The sequence below is a fragment of the Lutra lutra genome, chromosome 7, assembly GCF_902655055.1.
Source record: "Lutra lutra chromosome 7, mLutLut1.2, whole genome shotgun sequence".
NCBI classification, from domain to species: domain Eukaryota; kingdom Metazoa; phylum Chordata; class Mammalia; order Carnivora; family Mustelidae; genus Lutra; species Lutra lutra.
The window spans coordinates 49938734-49953914 of NC_062284.1; the positions used below are offsets into that span (position 1 = coordinate 49938734).

Below are 15181 nucleotides of genomic sequence, written 5' to 3' on the forward strand. Positions count from 1 at the left end.
AGGGATTACATTGAGTCTGTAGGTCACTTTGAGCAGTATTGACTCTTTTTAAGTATTGACATTTTATTTATTTTTTTTTAAAGATTTTATTTATTTATTTGTCAGAGAGAGAGATTGGGAGAGAGAGCAAGCACAGGCAGACAGAATGGCAGGCAGAGGCAGAGGGAGAAGCAGGCTCCCTGATGAGCAAGGAGCCCGATGTGGGACTCGATCCCAGGACGCTGGGATCATGATCTGAGCCGAAGGCAGCTGCTTAACCAACTGAGCCACCCAGGCATCCCATAAGTATTGACATTTTAATGATATTAAGTCTGTCAATCTATGGCCATCGTGTGTGTTTCCATCTATTTGTGAAATTAAATTTAAATTTAATTAAATTTCTTTAAAATTCTTCAATTTTTTAGACAATGTTTTGCAGTTTTCATTGTACAAACCTCTCACCTCCTTGGTTAAGTTTTAATTCCTAAATATGTATTTTTTTTATATTTTATTTATTTGGCAGAGAGAGACAGCGAGAGAAGGAACACAAGCAGGGAAAGCGGGAGAGGGAGAAGCATGCTTCCCGCTGAGCAGGAAGCCCTATGCAGGGCTCAATCCCAGCACCCCCCCATCATGACCTGAGCAGAAGGCAGACGATTAATGACTGAGCCACCCAGGGGCCCCAACATGTATTCTTTTTGATGTTACTTTAAATGGAATCATTTTTGTAATTTCTTTTTCAGATTGTGCATTATGTATAGAAATACAACTGATCTTTATGTGTTGACTCTGTATCCTGCTACTTTGCTGAATTCATTTTTAGTATTTCTAACCATTTGTGTTTGTATGTGTATAATATTAAGGGTTTTAAATATTAAAAATCATAACAGCAAACAAATCATTTTACTTCTTCCTTTCCAATTTTGATGACATTTATTTATTTATTTATTTGTTTATTTTACTAATTGCCCTGGCTAGAACTTCAAGTACTTTGTTGAATAAAAGTGGTGAAAACAAGCCTTGTTCCTGGTCCTTGCCTTGTCCCTGAGCCTAGAGGATATGTTTTCAGCCTTTTACCATTGAATACGATGTTTGCTATAGGTTTTTCATATATGGCTTTTATTATGATGAGGTGATTATTTTTCTATTCCCAGTTTAAGTGTTTTTAATCAAGAAAAAGTACCGAATTTTGTCAAATGTTTTTTCTGCATCTATTGAGAGATCATGTGTTTTTTCCCCTTCATTTTCTTGATGTAACATACATTGATTTTCATATGTCGAACCATTCTTACATTCGAGAATAAATTATATTTGGTCTTGGTGTACAATCCTTTTAATATGCTGCTGAATTCTGCTGCTAATATTTTATTGAGGATTTTTGCATCAATGTTCAAAAAGGACATTGGTTTGTAGTTTTCTTGTAGTCTTTTTATGGCTTTGATATCAAGGTAATGCTGGCCTCATGGAATGAGTTAGTGTTCACTCCTCTTCAATTTTTGGAAAAGTTTGAGAAGGATTGGTATTAATAGTACTTCTTTAACTGTTTGGTAGAATTTACCAGTGAAGCATCAGGACCAGGGCGTTTCTTTGTTGGGAGATTTTTTATTACTTATTTTTTACTAGTTATAGGTCTTTTCAGACTCTGTTTCTTCACAATTTAGTCTTGGGAGGTTTCGTATTGCTAGGAATTTGTTCATTTTATCTAGGTTATCCAATTTTTTGGTATACAGCCATTCATAGTACTCCCTTATCCTTTTTATTTCTATAAAAGTGACAGTAATATCCCCACTTTCTTCACTGATTTTTAGTGCTTTAAGTGTTCCACCTTTGTTTCTTAGTGCATCTATGTAAAGCTTTGTCAATTTCTTTTTTTTTTGCTTTGTCAATTTCTTTGATCCTTTTCATTGACATTCTCTATTGTTTTTCTATTCTCTATTTCATTTATTTGTGTCCTAATATTTTATTATTCCCATCTGCTAACTTTGTATTTCATTTTTCTTTTTCTAGATCCTTTAGTTTTAAAGGTAAGTTGTTTTTATAATTTTTTAATAATTTTTTTTAAGTTTTCTTTAAGTGCTCTCTAAACCAAACATGGACCTTGAACTCATGAGTTCACAAGATCAAGAGTTGCATGCTTGGGAGGCCTGGGTGGCTCAGCTGGTTAAATGTCTGCTTTTGGCTCAGGTCATGATCCCAGGGTCCTAGGATCAAATCCCACATCTGGCTCCTTGCTCAGTGGGGAGCCTGCTTCTCTCTCTACCAGCTGTTCCCTCTGCTTGTGTTCTCTCTCTCTCTGACAAATAAATAAAAATAAAATCTTAAAAAAAAAAAAAAGAGTTGCATGCTCTACCAATTGAGCCAGCTAGATGTCCCAGTAAATTGTTAATTGAGATTTTTCTCATTTTTTGTTTGATTTGATTTGCGGGGTGTGTGTGTGTGTGTGTGTGTGTGTGTGTGTGTGTGTGTGTTTCTTTTTTAAGTAATATCTGCACCCAATGTGAGGCTCCAACTCACAACCCTGAGATCCAGAGTCACATGGTCTATCCACTGTGCCAGCTAGGCACCTAAGATATTTCTTGGGGGTTTTTGTTGTTTGGTTTTGTTTTTGTCTTTGTCTTTATGATTGTATTTATTTATTTTACAGAGACACAGCGAGAGAGAGAACACAAGCAGGGGGAGCGGCAAAGGGAGAGGCAGGCTTCCCGCGGAGCTATGAGCCCGATGTGGGGCTCCATCCCAAGACCCTGGGATCATGACCTGAGCAGAATGCAGATGCTTAATGACTAAGCCACCCAGGCACCATATTTCTTGGTTTTTAATGTAGACATTTATAGTTCTAAGTTTCCCCTTAGCACTACATTCACTGTATCCCATAAGTTTGAGTATGTCATATTGTTTTCATTCATCTTTATTTTCTAATTTCCTTTGTGATTTCTTCTTTGGTCCATTGGTTGTTTAAAAGTGTATTGTGGGGGGACCTGGGTGGTTCAGTGGGTTAAAGCCTCTGCCTTCGGCTCAGGTCATGATCCCAGGGTCCTGGGATCAAGCCCCACATGGGGCTCTCTGTTCAGCAGGGATCCTGCTTCCTCCTCTCTCCCTGCCCACTTCTCTGCCTACTTGTGATCTCTCTCTGTCAAATAAATAAATAAAATCTTTAAAAAAAAAAATAGGGGGCGCCTGGGTGGCTCAGTGGGTTAAAGCCTCTGCCTTCAGCTCAGGTCATGATCCCAGAGTCCTGGGATCAAGCCCTGTATCGGGCTCTCTGCTCAGCGGGGAGCCTGCCTCCCTGTGATTGAGCCCTGCGTTGGGCTCCCTCTCCCCCTGCTGGTTTTCCCTTTCTCGCTGTCTCTCTCTGTCAAATAAATGAATAAAATCTAAAAAAAAAAAAAAAAAAAATTATTGTTTGGAGGCACCTGGGTGGCTGAGTCAGTTAAGTGTCCAAATCTTGATTTTTGGATCAAGTCATGATCTCCCAGCATCTGGCTCCATGCTCAGCAGGAAGTCTGCTTCGATTCTCTTCCACTCCCTCTGTCCCTCCCAGGCTCTCTCTCTTTTTCTCTCTAAAATAAATAAACAAACAAATAAATAAAATGGTTTTTTTTAAGTCTATTTTTTGGGGGTATCTGGCTGGGTCAGTTGGTAGAGCATGCGACTCTTGATCTCAGAGTCCTAAGTTCAAACCCCACATTGGGCATAGAGTTTGCTTAAAGAAAAAAAGTGTGTTGTTTAATTTCAACAATTTTGTGAATTTTCTAGTTTACAGTTTTCCTTTTACTAACTTCTAACAATCTCATTATGATCAGAAAACATATTTTGTGCAGTGTCTATCTTTTTCAAATACATTGATACTTAATCTGTGGCCTAATATATGGTCTACCCTGAAAACTGTCCCATGTGCACTTGAGAAGAATGTGTATTCTGTTTTGGGGTAGAATATTCTGTATAGTCTATTAGGTCTAACTGGTTTATTGTTGTTTAAGTCCTCTATTTCCTTATCTTTTATTGTTCCAAAACAAGATAAGTTTCAGAATATGTGAATGTGGCAATAAGAGGACATCCATGACTAGTAACAACCACACTAGTTTTGGGGGGTTTTTGCTTTGTTTTGTTTTGTTTTGTTTTTCTAAAATTTCTTTTTTGGAAGAGAAAAGAAATCACAGATATGAAATCATCCACAAGCATTATGAGCCCCACAGATTTTGTCCCAGCTGATGTTACAAAATCGGAAAAAGCTAAAAATTAAGTATCCCAGGAAACAAACCAAGATTTTGGTCTTGTCTCCTCACAGGGGTCCTATTACAATATTCCCCCAGCTACATGTCTCACATACCCTAATCAACTCTGGGGAAAATAAAAGAAGTAACAGAACACAAGGGAGATCAACCTTAGCAGTTACCTTCACCAGGGGTCACAACTCTTCCCCCAGCATAAGGCAATTGGAGTAGGATGTTTACAAATAAACAAGCAAATAAATCAACTTTCAGTAATTTGGTCCTCCATTTTGACCCAGCCAGAACTGCCTAATTAGGTCTCCTGCCATGAGCTCTTCACAACAACTACTGCTGACCCTGTGGGATCCAAAACCATTGAAATCTCTCTATGAACAGACTTCTATCCCTTCTCTCAGACTGAAAGAGGGTTTTCTGTGGATACTGACACCTGCGGATAAAGGGGATTCTCTCTCCCCCAAGTAACACTTGCCATTGTCCTGTCCCATTTTCCAGAACCCATCATCACCCACAGGATTTGATCCTGATGTGAAGAAGAGCTGAAAAGAGAGGAAGATAGAGGAAGATACTCCCAAATATTGATGAACACAGAGTAAGTTTCAGATATAGATAAATGTTGGGTCCATACACTGTGCAAAGGGTTTCTTCCCTCTCGGTCACTTCAGCTCTCAATGTCTTTCCTTGTCTATTCAATAATTTTTTTTTCCTGCTCTTACAGAAATTCTCTTTACTACTCTATTAAGACTATGCAGCTACCTTTTAGCTACTTTATATCAAGATAACCTTATTTCCACAAGACTTTTATTGGTTACATATTTATCCAAAGCTACCTTTCTTCAGAGGTTCATTCATTGCTTAGATTGCATACCAACCAGAACAGGTAAGACTATCTAGAGTTCTATGGTGGTTTCATATCTGCTCCTTGCTATTTGTTCCTTATCAGCTCCCTTCCCCCACCTGTAAGACAGGATGGATAGGAGTAAAATTGTAATTTCCTTTCTATGTTAGTGAATATGTTAGACATGTCAAATTCATTGTTCTAACAAAGGTTTTACATGTTAATAGAAATGTTTTATCTCATTTCTCAGACTTAGTAATTCAAATTTTTCTCATCTCATTGCATATGTATATATTCATTATAATGTTATTCCTCTATATCATTTTCCAATTTACATGTCTTATTAGAAAATTCAGAAAATGGCAATAGATCATCTAAGTTTTCTAAATATTTGAGATGCTTTTTTTAAAAAAATATTTATTTATTTGAGAGAGAGAGAACTTGAGTGGAGGGCAGTGCCATGGGCAGAGGGCAGAAACAGACTCCCTGCTGAACAGGGAGCCCAACACAGGGCTCAATCCCAGGACCCTGAGATTATGACCTGAGCTAAAGTCAGACATTTAACCAACTGAGCCACCCAGGTGCCCCTGAGATGCTTTTTTTTTTTTTTTAAGATTTTTTTTTAATTTATTTATTTGACAGACGGAGATCACAAGTAGGCAGAGAGGCAGGCAGAGAGAAAGGAGGAAGCAGGCTCCCCGCGGAGCAGAGAGCCCGATGTGGGGCTTGATCCCAGGACCCTGGGATCATGACCTGAGCCGAAGGCAGAGGCTTTAACCCACTGAGCCACCCAGGTGCCCCCCCGACATGCTTTTTATAAATTAAAAGAGAGTCTACTGAGTCAATAGTATTAAAAAAAAAAACAAAACCTTTTTTTGTTTGTATGTTTGTATATACTTCATGGTTATTTGAGAGATAGATGACTGGAGTTAAGTATGTATTTGGGACCAGAATTAAGCAAAAATCATCTGCCAAAATGGGGTCAAAGTGTCAATGTGCCCTTTGCCTCGTTTGAGAAGTACCTGATCCCCTCCTCAGATCAGTCACTAACAAATTTTTAATGATCAACTTTATAGGTATATATAATCCTTTTGTGATCCACTAATTATTCCCACATCTTTTTAAAACATGCTTATACTAGTAGACTTTTTATATTTACTATCCTATCACAATTCAAAGACATACTGTATAAAAACCTTCACACTCTAAATCTCTGTAAAATAAAAATACTGCTATGCCCCCAGGCAATGGTCTACTTCCCAAAGAAAGGTTCAGTGTGCTAGAATGCCTGACAAGGAAAGGAGATGGTCTACTTCACAGATGCATAGTAACAAATATTGACTCTTGTTTAATTTTAGAACTTGCACTTAATTTTACATCTAAGTTTAAAAATGGAGCAGCAACACCAGTTTAGAATCTTTGATAGAATGAACCATCAAACTCTTAAAATTGTTATTCAGATCACAGACAAAGCTATGGCCTCAGGACACTGGGGATTAATAATGCCAATGAGTTCTGAAAACATCTAATGATTTAGCATCCTGAAATAACATGGTTTACTCCATCATTTTGGCTTATTTGTTAAGTAAAATGTAAATACTACTGAACTGGAAACCATAAAACCAAAGGACCTGGGGTCCTTACTTTAGCACTATACAGCTGTGGGACTCCTCTGTCATTTAACTCCTCTAAGGATCATGAGAATATACACAAAAGTAATATGTCATCGTTCTGTGAGTTCCTATCACCCTAGTCCATGAAGTTTTCATCAGGGTCCTGTTCCGTTCTCTTCATGCCACATTCTTCTTTTTCTCTGCACCTTTTTTATTAAGAGGATTTAATGCATGTCAGAGCTACATCTGGGTTATTAATGACTCTGAGTAAGTAGAAGTTCATCCAGTGAATACCAAGCTTCACACTTGGAGATCTAGGATAATGGCAGTACCACAAGGAAGATGGTCATAACACATCAGAGGCAAAAAGGAAGTCATCCTATTAACCTTTATAGCTAAATGAGGAAAAACTTATTAAATGTGGAAAAACTTATTTAAAAAATGGAGGAAAACTTAACTGCAACTGGAATGAGATCAAACCTAATAAGGACAGTAGTACAAATAAAACTACATCCCATCCCTCATTGTTCCCATTAAGATGGATCAAGGCACCTGGCTTACTCAGTCAGTAGGACATGCAATTCTTGATCTTGGGGTCAGGAGTTTAAACCCCACATTGGATGTAGAGCTTACTTTAAAAAAAAATGGAGGAACAAAAAAGATGGATCTAAAATCTAAGGGCAAGATTAGGAAATACTATTCTCTCTAATTGAGTGCAACAAGAATTGGCACACTCCATGTGGACTGGAATTCCCTATCTACAGCAAATTTTCCCCAAAGAAATAACAGTTCCTAGAGACTGATTCAGAGAACATTCCCTATTACAAACAGGGAAACAGTAGGGAAAGCAAGTAAGGAAAAATGATTAGGAAAATTAAACTCAGGAAGAAAAAGAGTAAAATTTTGTCAATATAACCCCACTACTTCCCAGAAGAAAAAAAATATTGTGTCTGAAGGAAAGATTAAAGAATCCCCCTAGATGGGGGAGCCTGGGTGGTTCAGTGGGTTAAAACCTCTGCCTTCAGCTCAGGTCGTGATTCCAGGGTCCTGGGGTCGAACTCCACATTGGGCTCTCTCCTCAGCGGGGAGCCTGCTTCCCCCTCTCTCTCTGCCTGCCTCTCTGCCTACTTGTGATCTCTGTCAAATAAATAAATAAAATCTTAAAAAAAAAAGTTCTAAGAAAAAAAAAAAAAAAAGAATCCCCCTAAGTGAATGTGCTGTGTAACTTATCAGGCATAATTCATTGATACATATCACAGCCTAAATCAAGTGTGTCCCATCACATTTCCTTTGCTCTGATTCAAAATTTAGAAATATGCATCTGATTCCTAATTTGATTTCCAGAGACCTTAATATTAGTAAGTGATTGCCCTGGGTAGTAAACACACTATTTCAGTCATGGGAATGAGATCTCCCACTGTAAATTAACAAATTGGTTGTTTGGTTTACATGTCATTCTCTCAGGTATTGAATAATGTGAATTGGTTTCCCAGAGCCTGATTCCTCTAGGGACACCTGATCAAATCAGGCTTCTAAATCCGCAGAGTTTAACATCAGACCTCTGTGAATCCAGAAAACTATAGCATCCCATGAGAACTACCAGAGAAACCACCTAAGCTCATTCAGGTCAGGACTGCTATTGAGGAGTCACGAATGTCTCAAGGAACTTGTATTGCAGCTTAAACCTGCTAGTTTCTGAAGCTGGGAGGTGAAGACGTCTGTGTCTGTAGCCCTGACATCCAGAAGAGCTCTGTGGTCAACTTTCTGAAGGTCAACCATCACTGATTTCCTGAAACTAAAAAAAAATTTTTTTTATCAAAACTGCTATTCCATTCACTTGGGGGAAAAAACAAAACCACAACGTAGGTGAAAGGATTTACTGCTGCCTTCTTAAAGTGCTATAAGAGATAGTTAAATAATAAGAGCTAAGCTTTGACAGGGCATGGATACAGCAGTTTTAAAGTTAGGTGTTTAAGGATTGAGTGGAACTACCCATTATTGGTAAATTTTCCAGAATTGGGTCCAGAGTTTCACTCCCCATCCTCACAACCTCAATAAGGAAATGAAAACCCATTGGGGCTGTGAAACATTTTCAGAACCAAGAGGCAAGCTGATGACCAAGTTCCATTACAATATTCACGTTTAGGGTTTCCAGCCAGCCACAGGACCATCTATCCATGATATCTTACTCAAGGTTGCCACTTCCCTACTCTTCACATTCATTTGAGCCAGAGCACAGGAGTGAAGCTGGAAGGAATCATTGATCAGAGAGCTCTTGACTTCTCTGTTAATCTCATTCTCTTCCTTCTGAGTGGACAGGAATCATTCCAGAGCAAAATCAATCTATCCATCTCAGTGTCTTTGACATTGTACCTCAAGCCATGAGCTTAGATACTGGAGGATCATAAAACTAAGGGGAGTTTTAAAAGCTCATTAATCAAACTTTGTCTGCAGGTTTGTGGTTTCATATCTGCATTGGTGAAAGGCCAATCAAGAGGTTGGACCAAGGGGCGCCTGGGTTGCTCAGTGGGTTAAACCTCTGCCTTCGGCTCAGGTCATGATCTCAGGGTCCTGGGATTGAGCCCCGCATCGGGCTCTCTGCTCAGCAGGGAGTCTGCTTCCCTCTCTCTCTCTGCCTGCCTCTCTGCCTACTTGTGATCTCTCTCTGTCAAATAAATAAATAAAAACTTTAAAAAAAAAAGAGGTTGGACGAAAAACTTAAAATTACTCCTCCACACTGAGAGCCCTACTCTAGCCATTTCTGATCCTTTCCGTCATCCTTGCTTTTTCTCTCATCTCTGACGTCTCACTACAGGCATCCCTCTTTGCTTCCTTTTCTCCTCTCTTCCTTTACCATGTCCCAAGGCTACATTATTATATACAAAGATACTGGAATACATAGCACCAAGTACCAACAACAACTTTACCTATATGCTTACAACCTCATGGGCATTCTTTTCCCTTATTTATTTATTTTTAAAAGTATATTTATTTTCAGGAGAGGGAGAGCACACATGAGCAAGGGGAAGGGCAGAGGGAGAAGGAGAAAGAGAGAGAACCTCAAGCAGGCTCCACACAGAGGGCAGAGCCTGATATGGGGCTTGCTCTCATGACCGTGAGATCATGACCTGAGCTGAAACAAAGAGTCAGATGCTCAATCGACTGAGCCACTGCCACCCCCTTCCTTTAATTGCAAAGAACTTAGACAGTAGACTTGCGTAGCATCAAGACCTGTCACATACAGCTAGCCATTTAAGCAAAATTCTATTCCATTCCCTCCACTACAAAAGAAGACCAAGAATTTTGTCATTTCCTTTTTGCATACTCCCCACTCTGTGTAAGTTTATGTCCTCACAAAGATAAGAACAAGCCAGTGGTTTCTGGAGGTTTCTGAACTGGTGGAGCATCTAGCATTTCCACACAACACCTTTCCACTAAACCCTTAGTCTTTAGCAAAAGTGTTCCGGGTGCAAACTCTGAGGAGCAAACTTTTTTCTGTAAAGTCCCAAAGAGTAAATATTTTAGGCTTTGCAGGCCAAACCCAGTCAACTCTGCCATCATAGCATCAAAGCAGCTACAGGCAATACATAAGTAAATGAGCATGGCTGTGTTCCAATAAAACTTTATTTACTAAACAGGCCAACTCCTGCCATAGAGCATACTTCTTCTTATTTGTCTTCTCTCCACATAAGAAAAAAACTCTAGGGGTGCCTGGGTGGCTCAGTGGGTTGAGCCTCTGCCTTCAGCTCAGGTCATGATCTCAGGGTCCTGGGATCAAGCCCCACATTGGGCTCTCTGCTAGGCAGGGAGCCTGCTTCCCCCTCTCTCTCTGCCTGCCTCTCTCTTCCTACTTGTGATTTCTCTGTCAAATAAATAAATAAACTCTTTTAAAAAAAAAAAGAAGAAGAAGAAGAAAACTCTGCCATTGTCCCTGGTTTTACAATCTCTTTCCCCAGTCCTTCCTCACTTCCCTCTCACTTCCATGCTAACTCTTATTTTGTCCATTCTCTAGGTAAGGTCTCTACAGAGGATGGAAAGAGTCAACAGCACCTTGTTGACTGAGTTCATTCTCACAGGAATTCCCTACCCTCTCAGGCTAAGGACATTCCTGTTTGTGTTCTTTTTGCTAACCTACATCCTGACTCAGCTGGGAAACCTGCTTATTCTAGTCGTTGTCTCAGTGGACCCGCAGCTCCATGCCCGTCCCATGTACATCTTTCTGGGTGTTCTCTCCATCATTGACATGGGCATCTCTACCATCATTGTCCCTCGCCTCATGATGAACTTCACTTTAGGCATTAAACCCATCCCATTTGGTTGCTGTGTGGCTCAGCTGTATTTCTATCACTTCCTGGGCAGCACCCAGTGCTTCCTCTACACCTTGATGGCCTACGACAGGTACCTGGCAATATGCCAGCCCCTCTGCTACCCCGTGCTCATGAATGGGAGGTTATGCACCATCCTCGTGGCTGGAACTTGGGTGGCTGGCTCCATCCATGGGGCTATCCAAGCCATTCTAACCTTCCGTCTGCCCTACTGTGGGCCCAACCAGGTAGATTATTTCTTCTGTGACATCCCTGCGGTTTTGAGGCTAGCCTGTGCTGACACAACAGTCAACGAGCAGGTGACCTTTGTGGACATTGGGGTGGTGGTTGCCACTTGCTTCTTCCTGATCCTCCTCTCCTATGTACAGATCACTCAGGCCATCCTGAGAATCCGTACAACTGATGGGCGGCGCCGGGCCTTTTCAACCTGTGGAGCCCATGTAACCGTGGTCACCATCTACTATGTGCCCTGTGCCTTCATCTACCTGCGGCCTGAAATCAATAGCCCCCTGGATGGGGCAGCTGCCTTATTTCCCACAGCCATCACCCCTTTCCTCAACCCCCTCATCTACACACTGCGGAACCAAGACGTAAAGCTGGCCCTGAAGAGAATGATAGGAGCCCCTGGGATGAAGAGTAACATTTGAAAGTGTCTACAGTTTATTCTAATGCTTAGATTTCAGCAAGGTTTTTATTTTTTCTTCTTGTTTTTTTCTTTTATGTAGCCACATAATAGCCATAAAATAAGATCAAACACAGTTTTAAGTGAAATACTGCTTTCTAGCAATTCCTTGGTGTCCCCTTCAGATAAACAACTCTCAGCTGCTTCAACAACAGAAAGGGAGACCACAGTCACCCAGAAGATAGCAATAGGTGGCACACTTAGACATCCAGAGGATTACTAGGACAAAAGCATCTAATGGGCTTTTCAGCTTCTGGGTTTACATTGGACAAGCATAAGGTGGACTGTAGAGCTTTTGATGGGAGAACATTTTTCTGTTCTGTTCCAGTTGGATATATACATCAGGAGCTAGTGTTTGATGAGAAATTATAGCTGCCCTGCTGTGTACATGTTAACGGGCCTTGTTCTGGGGACTTCCTGAAGGCATTATGGGATGTGGGGAGGAACTCAAGTGCCTACTCTACCTTGCCTGCTGAAAAAACACTTCTCTTAAACTGGTGCTTTCACAAAATAAACCAAATTAAACAATCCTTCCCCCCAAAAAGGCAATAAAGTCTTTTCAAAAGTCTCAGTAATAAATTCCCCCAAACCTAAAAGTAAAGTTCAATATAAAATTTCCCAGTAGAAGAAAATAAGGTGGCAGGCCTGGGAGGCTCAGTCTGTGGGCATCTCCCTGTTGGTTTCTCATGATCTCACGTGTCCTGAGATGGAGACCCGCATGGCTCTGTGCTCAGAGTTGAGTCTACTTGAAGATTCTCTCCCTCTGCTCCTCCCCCAACTCAGGTACATGATGCATCAGGCTCTCTGCTCAGCAGGGAGCCTGCTTCCCCCTCTCTCTCTGCCTGCCTCCCTGCCTACTCGTGATCTCTGTCAAATAAAGAAATAAAATCTTTTAAGGGGCGCCTGGGTGGCTCAGTGGGTTAAGGCCTCTGCCTTCGGCTCAGGTCATGGTCCCAGGGTCCTGGGATCGAGCCCCACATCAGGTTCTCTGCTCTGCGGGGAGCCTGCTTCCTCCTCTCTTTCTCTCTGCCTGCCTCTCTGTCTACTTGCGATCTCTGTCTGTCGAATAAATAAATAAAAATCTTAAAAAAAAAAGTCATTTAAAAACAAATCTTTTAAAAATAATAAATAAAATAAAAAAATAAAATAAATCTTTAAAAAAAGAGAAAACATAAGGCAATTAATCAGGGCACCAGAATAATGTGTCCTAATTAGTATTTCATATCAATTGAAATTTGTGAGTTTTACAGGCTTTCATTAAGTCAGCCGGGGCCTAATCAATGTGGGCAAATTTTGTGCATTATCTCTTGTTTCAACCCCTAACCTCCAATCTTATCCTGTTAAGGTTCTGCCTCATTCTCCAGCTTTTCATGTTGGATGGTTGCTTTACCTATGTCATGAAATCATGTCTAGAAAGCAAAGTCTCTTGGGTACAGCAGAGAGTCAATAGTTTGGTCCTATAAATGTTCATTTCCAAAGGACTCAAGGTCACCTAATTAGAGATTAAAAAAAAAACAAACTAACCATTCACCCTTGGATGAAGCTGGCTGACAAAATTTCTCAATATTTTGTTCAGAAAACAATGTACTGGATACCAACTCCCTTAAACTGGAACATTACTTATGAAATATCTTAATCTTTCAAAATATTTAATAAATAAAATGGTTAAACCATGAATTACAAAAATAAACTTAAATCTATAGCTCATAAACCAAAAATGTTTCCAAGGGCTATTGTACATCTTGTTTCTATTTTCCCAGGTGCTTAACACAGTGCTATCATACCTGTTGTCTTAGCAATAACCAAACAATATTAAAATGATCTGTAAGTGGAATGTCAGGGTGGCGCAGTCGGTTGAGCATCTGCCTTCAGCTCAGGTCATGATCCCAGGATCCTGGGATGTCAGATTGCCGGCTTGGCGGGGAGCCTGCTTCTCCCTCTCTTCCCTGCTTGTGCTTGCTCTCACTGTTTCTCTCTCCCAAATAAATAAATAAAAATTTTGGGGGGCACCTGTGTGGCTTAGCGGGTTGACGCCTCTGCTTTCGGCTCAGGTCATGATCTCAGGGTCCTGGTATCGAGCCCCACATAGGGCTCTCTGCTCAGCGAGGAGCCTGCTTCCTCCTCTCTCTGCCTCTGCCTGCCTCTCTGCCTACTTGTGATCTCTGTCTGTCAAATAAATAAATAAAATCTTAAAAATAAATTAATTAATTAATTAATTAAAAAAATTTTTTTACTGATCTGTAAGGATATAATAAAAATACACACCAAAATGGAATGATTCCGAGACAAATATTTGTTTAAAAAGTAGATTGAGGGGCGCCTGGGTGGCTCAGTGGGTTAAAGCCTCTGCCTTCGGCTCAGGTCATGATCCCAGGGTCCTGGGATTGAGCCCCGCATCCGGCTCTCTGCTCAGCAGGGATCCTGCTTCCTCCTCTCTCTCTCTGCCTGCCTCTCTGCCTACTTGTGATCTCTGTCAAATAAATAAATAAAATCTTTAAAAAATAAAAATAAAATAAAATAAAAAGTAGATTGGGCTCTAAGTGGAGCACAGGGTGCTGGATGGTAGGTTGTAGTATAATAGACTACAAGAGGAATTGAAATAGAAATATTTCTCAGAGGGCCTGGAGGAATTACTCTGCATGCCTCAAGGACCTCATGGGGAGATCAAGGCAGAGTGCAGAGAGAGGCAGGACCTGGGGCACTTGTCTCTATTCCGGTCTGTAGGTGGAGTGCTTTGGGATTATCTTCATCTGATAGCCAGATTGAGCAATCCAAACCAAAAGAGCAGGATTTTAGTAAACTGCAGAAGAGTCTTATTTATCTAAAGCTTACAGGAGGGTAAGGTTCTAGGAGACAGGGGAGACTGTTGATCACAGGGCTGTTGGAGAAGGCATATCAGGAATTTACATTTGCCTATGACTCTGAGGGTGTTACCCAGGCCAGGAGCTTGCAGGAAAGGCTAGTGTCAGTTTCAAGACTCTACAGCCTGGGGGCAGTAGGTTGAGTGTCCACCTTTGGCTCAGGTCGTGATTCCAGGGTCTAGGATCAAGTCCCAAGTCCGGCTCCCTGGGAGGGAGCCTGCTTCTCCCTTTCCCTCTGCCCCTCCCCACCATTTCTGCAAACTCTCGATCTCTCTCTCTCTCAAATAAATAAAATCTTTTTTAAGCTATCACTGTAGGGGGCACCTGGGTGGCTCAGTGGGTTAAGCCTCTGCCTTCGGCTCAGGTCATGATCTCAGGGTCCTGGGATCGAGCCCCACATCAGGCTTCTTGCTCAGCGGAGAGCCTGCTTCTCCCTCCACTTGCCTCTCCCTCTGCCTGCTGCTCCCCCTGCTTGTGCTCTCTCTTCAAATAAATAAATAAATAAGTATTTTTTAAAAAATCAATAAAAACCAAGGGTGCCTGGGCTCAGTCAGTTAAGCAACTGCCTTCAGCTCAGGTCATGATCCCAGGGCCCTGGGACTGAGCCCTGCATTGGGCTCCCTGCTGGGCGGAGAGCCTGCTTCTCTCTCTCCC

The 15181-nt window shown here is 41.0% G+C and overlaps 1 protein-coding gene across 1 annotated transcript; it reads left to right on the forward strand.

Annotated features, from left to right (window-relative positions):
* Positions 1-10689: 10689 nt before the first annotated feature.
* Positions 10690-11631, forward strand: LOC125104394 (olfactory receptor 10G3). The gene has a single exon (XM_047737035.1). It carries the CDS (start codon positions 10690-10692, stop codon positions 11629-11631), a length of 942 nt encoding a protein of 313 aa, XP_047592991.1.
* The last annotated feature ends 3550 nt before the right edge of the window (positions 11632-15181 follow it).